Source organism: Vigna unguiculata, chromosome 6 (genome assembly GCF_004118075.2).
Source record: "Vigna unguiculata cultivar IT97K-499-35 chromosome 6, ASM411807v1, whole genome shotgun sequence".
Taxonomy (NCBI): Eukaryota; Viridiplantae; Streptophyta; class Magnoliopsida; order Fabales; family Fabaceae; genus Vigna; species Vigna unguiculata.
The window spans coordinates 17,500,711-17,510,131 of NC_040284.1; the positions used below are offsets into that span (position 1 = coordinate 17,500,711).

Below are 9,421 nucleotides of genomic sequence, written 5' to 3' on the forward strand. Positions count from 1 at the left end.
GTATTTATGTTTATTGTATTAGTAATAATAATTAAATGTATAAATTTTGGATATATTATTTTATATCCTAGGATGATATCAATCCAGATCTCTCACTGCATTTATTCAAAATCTGGTTAACTAAAATTATACAGTAGTCTGTTAATTAAAATATATATTTCATATTATAAAAGGAAAATAATTCATAAGATATAAGAAAATATATCTTATTTATTAGAAAACTGCTGATCTGTGTAATAATGACTCAGTGTATGTTGAACAGTCTGTATGAATATTGTATCAACTTCTTAATTATAAATTATAATCATTGACTTAATGAAATGAAAGAGTTGTACAAGATTATTTAAACTTCATAAAATAACATTATCATGGACTATAACATATTTTATTTGTCCTCCTTTGATTACATAGTATTTTTTTTTCAAATTTTGAAATATTCTCATGTCTCTCGTGTACAACAAACAAACTAAAAACTCGTTTTAAAAGTTTTTCAACCCACGACTAATTACCTCATTTTACACGATAGGTCAAAAAAAGTGACAGAAAAAATAATTTAAAAATATATTTTGTTTTATAGTATAAAAAAATCTTCATTTTAGTAGCTGTTATATTTTCAAATCGATAAATAAGTTTTAATTTCCTTATATGAGAATTTAACATCTTTTAATTCTATAAGTAGACTAATGGAGTATATTTTTAAATAGATAAATATATTTCATGTATATTTATATCTCACCTAGGAATGTCAAAAAAATCCGTACCCGCGGGTATCCGCGGATAAAACCCATAACGGATAGAAAATAGATATTAAAAATGGATACCCGCTACCCGCGAGTATGGGTATTTTTGATACCCGCATGTTAACGGGGCGGGTACGGTTATCATAGTATCCGTACCCGTGGATACCCGTACCCGCTAAACTTTAATTCACAAAAATACCCTTATATATATATATATATATATATATTAGTAAAAAATATTCTGTCTTCATTTTTCTAAGTATTGGTAGGTTGTCTTCTTCCAAGTACACCCTTGACATTCTTCTCTTTCCTTTATTTGAAATGGGGCATATACATCAAATCCAATATAGACAATGGACAATGACATTTATGGTATGTTTGTTGTCAAATGATGGAATCAAAATAAGAATACTTAGGATGTGGTAATTGAGGTTTATTATTTGTTTATTTTGTTTATTTTTTAGGAATCAATTTGACTTTTTGATGTAAACACTAATTAAAGAATTTTCATTTTGTTGAACGTCATTTTATATTTACTTTTATAATTATTTGGACTTGAGTTTATTTGAGTTTTATTTAAAATTTATGACAATGATGTATTTTATTTTATTTAAATTTATGATTAAATATTTATTTTTTAAATAATTTTGTAAATACTCGCGGGTATCCGTGGATACCCGCGGATATGAAAAAAATAGACGAATACTCGCATAACGGATACCCGACGAATATAGATACGGGTACAGGGCAGATATTTATCCAGCGGGTAAGGTACGGGTACTACTCGTACCCTACCCGCCCCGTTGACATCCCTAATCTCACCCATCGAAAGAGAAAATAAGATATGTTAAAAGAGATAAAATTAGATAAAGTTATGAGATATATATGCGTGATAAGAGGAGAAATAGAAAAGACTAATTATGTACAAAAAAAGAGGTTTATACGTATATTTTTCGCAAAATATTAAAGAAGTTAATCAGGAATTTGAACAAGACAGTGAAAACATAAAAGTTTCTGATAAGGTAATATTTATGTTGAATCCAAACTGAGATAATTGCGAAACAGTGTCACATAGCCATTAACAGGCAAAAGAGATTGAAGAATGGAAAAGACTCGAAGTGAAGTAGATAATTAAGATGGTGATGATGTTGAAGATGAAGATGAAGAAGAAGAAGAAGCTTGCACATGAATTTCACACTCTTTCCTCATTTCAGAAAGCGAGTGATGAGAAGACCCAAACATACACAATGCTTTTTCTCCGCTGAGTTTCAGCTCCTTCACTTTGTTCCTCATGGCAGCACCTTCTTCCTCCACCATCACTCTTCTCACCACCTCCGCTACCTGTTCCCTTCCCACCACTCCTCCGCCCTCCTCCGCCACGCGCACCGCCACCCCAAGCTCCTCCGACAGCATGAAAGCATTCATCTTCTGCTCAGCGTAAAGCGGCCACGCCACCATGGGAACGCCGTTCTCCACGCTCTCCAATACAGAATTCCAACCGCAGTGCGTCACGAAACCCCCCGTCGCAGGATGTTCCAGAATCTCCGCCTGCGGGGCCCACATGGGGACCACAACCCCCACCCCCTCCGTTCTTTCCACAAACCCTTCCGGCAAGTAACTCATTGCAGCGTCAACGCCACTCGCCACGTTGAAAAACGCGCCACTCGCGTCACCTTCGCGAGGTGGCCGCACCACCCAAACAAACCTCTGCCGGCTCAGCTCTAACCCCAACGCCACCTCCCTCATTTGGTTCGCCGACATTGTCCCACCGCTCCCGAACGACACGTAGATTACCGACTCAGCCGGTTGCTCGTCCAACCATTGCAAAACCCCACCTTTCTTTCCACCCTCCGGTATCTTCTCCACGCTTCTCACCAACGGTCCAACCGCGTACACCTCCCCCTTCGTAAACCGTCCCAAAACCCCATCCTCTCTCAGCGCCTTCGTCGCGGCAGGCTCCAGATCTTGCCACGTGTTCATCAGAATTCCATCAGCGGCTACGATCTCCTTTGCCGCTCTAAGGTGACCCTCGTACATGATCCCTCCCGGAGATGAAAACGATTCAAGCGTGTCCTCGAACCGGACCGGCGTGCAGCCGGGAATCGAAAGCGGTTGGCGGCTTTCGGCGTGTGTTTCTATAACTTTCTTGTTGGTATCCGAAAAATAAACTGTAACCGCAGAGAACCAGGCGCTGGTGGCGAAGTAAACGTAGGTTAGCATGCCGAGGTCACGTGCTATGGGCAAAGCTGGAAGACCGAAGATGTCAACGATGAGAGCTGAAGGAGGAGGAAAGTTGTTGATGGATGTGATGGAGGAGCTTAGAAATGGAAGAGACTCGACTATGGTTAACCCGATTCGTAGTTCTACGGGAGCATTGGGTGGTAGTTTGTCGGAGACATCGATGGGAGGAACATGGACAATGTTGAGGGAACTAAGGTTGGATGTTTGTCGGAGAATCTGAGAGGTTGTGGTTGCGGAATCGGTGGTGACGACGAAGATGGTGACGTGGAAGGAGTGGTGTGTGAGGAGGCGCTTCCCTAGCTCCACCATCGGAATTATGTGTCCCATGCCGGGACTTGCCAGAAGAACTGCATGTGGCTTTGATGCTGTCATCTCTCTTACGATCGATTCAAGGTTCCTCAGTTTCACCTCTGGTATCTTTCTTCTTCGTCTTTTAATTCTCATAAGAGATTATTTATATACATAATACTGCAGTATACTCATTCAACAAGTTTTCATTTTTTAAGTTTATACAAGACTTTAGGAAATTATATAAATGAACCCTTCTAAATATGATAATGGTATTCTTGAGACATTGGTCAAATAAAAATATTATAAATATTACTTCTTTAATGAAATATTGTTCTTGTTTCATTTCTATTTCCCTTACACAAAAGTACAAACCTAAGTTAAATATATTTTTCTCCTTTTATCTTTAGAAAAGTTATCTAATGATAAACTTCTAGAGATAAATTTTTGACAGAATTGAAGTTTTCAAAACCGGATAATACCTTATAATGTAATGATTCATCCTACTGATAGGGACGAAAATTATCTTAATTCTCGACTTAGGACACCTAATAGTTCTACATTGTTTAGGAGTTAAGGTCAAGGATCATTTAAATATCTCTTTTTCTTTAAATCCTTTAAAGTGCTTTTTAACGACAAAATCTCAAAAGCAAACTCAAAAGCGAACAAATCTCATAAGTACATCGATAGACTCTAACAATGTCTCAACGAATTTGGAATTTCGAAACATCTTAAATGCGTTCTAATATCAATTTATATATATAAAAAAGGTTTATATCTTATTCAATTTTTTTGTAATGATTTTACTAAACTGAATTTGTAAGGTTGAATTAAATTTAAAGTATTCTTCTTAATACAATGTACTCTAATAGAAGAAATTTTTTTTTCGAATATATGAACGATGAATTCTTTTAAATTTCCTCTAAACACTATTAAAATAGCTTGAAACATGTAAGTCCATGGGTGTTTTTGTTTTTTAAGATGGATTTGAGAGAGAAGTTCAATTTTTCTATTGGATTTTGTTGTTGTTGTCTTTTGCTTACTAAGTATTAAAAACACATTATTTTATAACTTTAAAAAAGAATTAATATATTTTAAAACATCAATTTGAAGACATAGAAAAATAACATAAAAAAAGTCACTGAAGAATTTAAATTCTTGAGATAATGTGTTTAAGGGAGAAGAGAGTCGAGAGTGATAATATCTAGATTAAGACAAAAGTTATAAGAAATAAGAGATTTGAAATGAAATATCGAAGTTATTAAAAGTGATGTAATGAATTTAATAGATTAAAAAAATGTTTTGATTGATAAACTTAAATGATTAATAATAATAATAATAATAATAATATTGATATTATTATTTATTTTATTATTATTATTTATATTGTAATTATTATTATTTATTTTATTTACATCTATTATTTAAAATCATTATAATTTATATTTGATCATTTTTATTATGTTATATTATTTTATTATAAAAAATAATAAAAACTAATTACCTAAAATATAATATATGTATAATGTTTACTTGATTTCTTCACAAGTTTTCGCATGAATGCAGAGAAAATTTAAAACATCGCCTTGTTATATGTGCTTATTTACGTTGAAATTTGAACTTTCATTGCAAATTTTCGCTTGTTGTGTTTCTCTCGCTCGAAACAACACAAGTGTTAGTACACTCTTTTGGTGTATATGAATCATATTTCTTTTACATATACAAGATTTTTCTCTCACGCATCTTCACTTTTTTTACTATGGAAAAGATAGATAAAAATTAAAATAGTATAATTGACAAATCATGTCAAAATATATATATATATATATATATATATATATATATATATATATATCTTGTATAAGTATAATTAATAAAATATAATAATTTTTTTAATAAATAGTGTAAATTACTAAAATTGCATATATTAACTTATATTGCTTTAATACTAATTTAACCAAAAGATTAAACTGATTTAACTAAATTATCGTAATCTTGAAAAAAAATTATTATGTGTCTCTATCATAAATAAGTGATAATTTTTTTTTTCATATTATCACAAGATTGGTGACAATTTAATATCTATAATTGACATATTGATTCATATATAAAATTAGCAATAATTATATTAATTTAATCAAAATATTGTTATAATTAATTCATATACAAAAATTAATTAATAATTATACTAAGTTAATCAAAATACTATATTAATTTAATTAAAAGTCTAAAATATGATATTGAAATAAAGGTGTACGTTTTTTTTTCTTTACCAAATTACTTTTTTTAAATTAATTCGTTCTGAATGTGTGACCTCACAGACAGTTGACTTTCGAAATTGAAAATATTTAATTCGAGCAAGGAGCAGGGAAATTAATGAATGAATCAATGAAGGCATTTATCAGCATTGATAATTAATAATGAACCGACCGTTGACTTTTTCTTACAAGAAAATTTAATAATTTTTCTTATTTCATATTTACATTTCTCTAGTTTAAAATATATTTACATATAATATATAACATCCCGATTGCATACTTACATCTTTACATTTCGTATTTACATTTCTCTCATTTAAAATGACATAATTACATTTCATAAATCTTCAGTCGAGATTGCGCTTATTCATACTTTTAATTAATTGCTTTTAAATCCTTGAATAAAAATATAATAAGCACTCACGAATCCGTCCTTCCTAATTTATGGAAATATCAAAATCGGTTTTAATCTGTGAGTTAACTTGACTCATCATAGATTTGAGTGGGATTAGATTGAGAAAATTTTAATTTTTTAAAAGTGGATTGAATTGATCTCGGTTCACTTAATCCACGAATTAAACGAGTTCAAGTCGGATTGAAGGTCACTTAACCCACCAACAATTTTTACAATTTAAAAAAATTGTTATAGTTATTTATTACTTCTCATTATACAGATTCACAATTTCATATTTTTAAATAGTATAATGTGTTGTTCTATAATATTTAAATAGTGTGAATATTTGATTTATTTGTTTGCAAAGTTATATATATTGATATTTTAGATACTTTAATATTTAACTACCGTCTTTATAATTATACTTCGATAATTAAGTAAATACTTTAATTCCACTATTACAAAAAAAAATGAGTTAATTCACTCATTATAATGTAATAAATATATAAAATAAATTGAAAAAAAAATGGTAAGTGAGTCAACCCACTAACTCATCAACCCGTGATGGGTCAGACCGGGTTACAAAATTTCTGCCTTACTAGAAAAGTGAGCCAGGTTGAACTAACCCTTTTTTAGCTCAACCTGTGGTGAGCCGACCTCTGTGAGACGGGTTGGCTCACTTTGACACCCCTGCCAATTCCATTGTATCAATTCAAAAAGTAAATTTAACTAAATAAGTTAAAACAATAGTGTTCAAATTCAAACTTTTAACCAATACTTGAAGGATAAAGTCACCACCAACTATGACAACTATTTCTTCTAATTAAATACACATGATTCATTTAAATTTCTGACATTAAAAATAATAAACATTATTCATCACATATATAAATTAATATACAACAATACTCTATTATCTGTAGTTGTAATAAATAATTGTCATAGACATCAAGTATTTCCATTAGTTGAGCATTAAGCTAAGTCATTTCTATCCAATGAAAACCCATAGTCTTTATCTCAAGAATTAGATATAAACGAGATTGAGTTAACGTCTTTGTCATCTTTACACAACTAATTTTATAAATTCCTCTACTAATGTGGCTTAGCTTTCGCTATTACTTCTACTACTACCAAATTTTGGTCTTTGGTGTCTTTAACATAATACACTACTTGGCTAGATCCTATTCATTAAACCTTCAACCATTTAACAAATAACTTAAACATCGAAAAACCCATGAATTTGGCCTATGATTGGAATAATGACTCAATTAGTCTTTTGTCACTTCCCCTTTTCAAAAATGGAAGTCAGGGAAAAATATGAGGTACATGTGTCTAAGCTATATAATAATATCCACAAAGGATGAATTAATTCTTACATATTGTTTGAACAACCGATATAAATGTTCTTTGATGTCTCTCTTGCACATTTATGTGAATTTCCTTTCTCCAATTCATGTTTGTGTAGTCTGATGATAAGTTACATTGTTATAATGAATTGTACATAGCCACGATAATATGCATGTATATTTTAATAAAATTACCAGCTCAATAAAGGGTGAGAGTTCGTTGCAGTTTTAGAGAACATAATTGTTGACTGGCTCTAATTCTACATCATTTAACTCAATATTTTTTTTTTCATGTAGTGGTTTTCAAAGTTCAAGAACATGTTTTCACTTTGAATTCGTAATTTCTTCCATATATATATATATATATATATATATATATATATATATATATATATATATATATATATATATATATATGTTGGGTATTGGACTCCCTTCCTATGTGGAGAAAAGGCCCAAAATTTGAGAAGCCCATGTCTCACTTAAACCTAGTGGAGAGGAGGCTATAAAATAAAGAGAGAGGCAGAACAATAGAGTCAGAATACATTGAAAGCCCTAACACATAGAGGGAGAGGTAGAGGGAAAATTCTGTTCACGTTTTTCATAGAGCTGTCGCAGTAAATTCGGCGCTGCGGATTCGTTCACCGTTGGATCGGGCTGAAATTTTTACAGCAGGTTCGGAACTCATTGCTCTTCATTCTGACCGGTCGGATCTTTGATACGAGGTTTGAGTTGGGAGATATTAATTTCGCACTGCAGCAGTGATTTTTAGAGGTTTTCCTCTCTTGTTCTTCTCTATTTGAAAGCTTTGTTGCTTTGTTATTTGGTTGGGTGCTGGCACTAATTTGTGCTATTGATTAAGACTCTTTTGTACTCTTGTTGATCATAGTGAAGCTATTTCTTTGGTCTGGACGACTCGTGGTTTTTACCCTTGATTTGAGGGATTTTCCACGTTAAAAATCTTGGTGCCTTTATTTGTGCTTTTGGTGATTTATTATTGCTGCTCTTTGATTATTGCTCCTCATAGATTCTTGCAAGTTAGGGGAAATTATATCCACTGCATTCTCTGGTATATTGTTTGTTGTTGTTTTCCCCATCAGAGTGGCATCAGAGCTCTTGGTTGGGCTATATTTACTTGCTTGAATGATGGAGGCAAATGCAAAGATGGTTGCTTTGAATGGTACAAATTATCATTTGTGGAAGGGCAAGATGAAAGATTTATTATTTGTCAAGAAATTGCATCTTCCGGTCTTTGCTACACAGAAGCCATATTCTATGTCTGAAAAAGAATGGGACTTTGAGCACCAACAGGTATGTGGTTTTATTCGGCAATATGTTGAAGATAATGTTTATAATCATATTGCTAATGAGACACATGCCAGAGCTTTGTGGGAGAAGATTGAGTCTTTGTATGCTTCTAAGTCGGGCAATAATAAATTGTATTTGTTAAATTACTTGATGAATTTGAGGTACAGGGAGAATTCTTCTATTTCTGATCACTTAAATGAGTTTCAAGGGCTCCTAGATCAATTGTCAGGAATGGGCATAAAGTTTGATGACAAAGTTATGGGATTATGGTTGCTTAATACTCTACCACAGTCTTGGGAGGTATTTCGGGTTTCAATTACAAACTCTGCCTCGAATGGTGTTGTTTCTTTTCAGATGGCAAAAAGCGGTGCTCTTAATGAAGAGATGAGAAGGAAGGCACATGGTTCTTCATCTCAGTCTGAGATGCTTGTTACAGAAGCTAGGGGGAGAAGTCAGAAAAAGGAACATAAAGGTGGTAGAGAGAAGAGTAGGAGCAAGTCCAAGTCAAGATACAAGAATTTAGAGTGCCATTTTTGTCATAAAACTGGGCACATTCAGAAATACTGTTTTAAGTGGAAAAAGGAGAACAAAGACAAGAAGGGCAAACAGAGAGAGAATGATCATGATGATGATGATCGTGTCACTACTGCTACAGATGGTGATCTTGTTCTTCTTCGTGACTTTGAGTCCGTTAATCTTGTATCTGATGAGAGCATGTGGATTATTGATAGTGGTGCTACACTGCATGTTACACCTAGGAAGGAGTTCTTCACATCTTACACTTCTGGTGATTTTGGAGTGTTGAAGATGGGTAATGATGGTGAGTCTAAAGTGATTGGTGTTGGT

General features: G+C 32.5%; 1 protein-coding gene across 1 annotated transcript; it reads right to left on the minus strand.

Annotated features, from left to right (window-relative positions):
* Positions 1-1,737: 1,737 nt before the first annotated feature.
* Positions 1,738-3,451, minus strand: LOC114188657 (UDP-glycosyltransferase 72E1-like). Its single transcript, XM_028077232.1, has one exon. The coding sequence runs from the start codon at positions 3,423-3,425 to the stop codon at positions 1,872-1,874; it is 1,554 nt and encodes a 517-aa protein (XP_027933033.1). The 5' UTR covers positions 3,426-3,451; the 3' UTR covers positions 1,738-1,871.
* Positions 3,452-9,421: the final 5,970 nt, after the last annotated feature.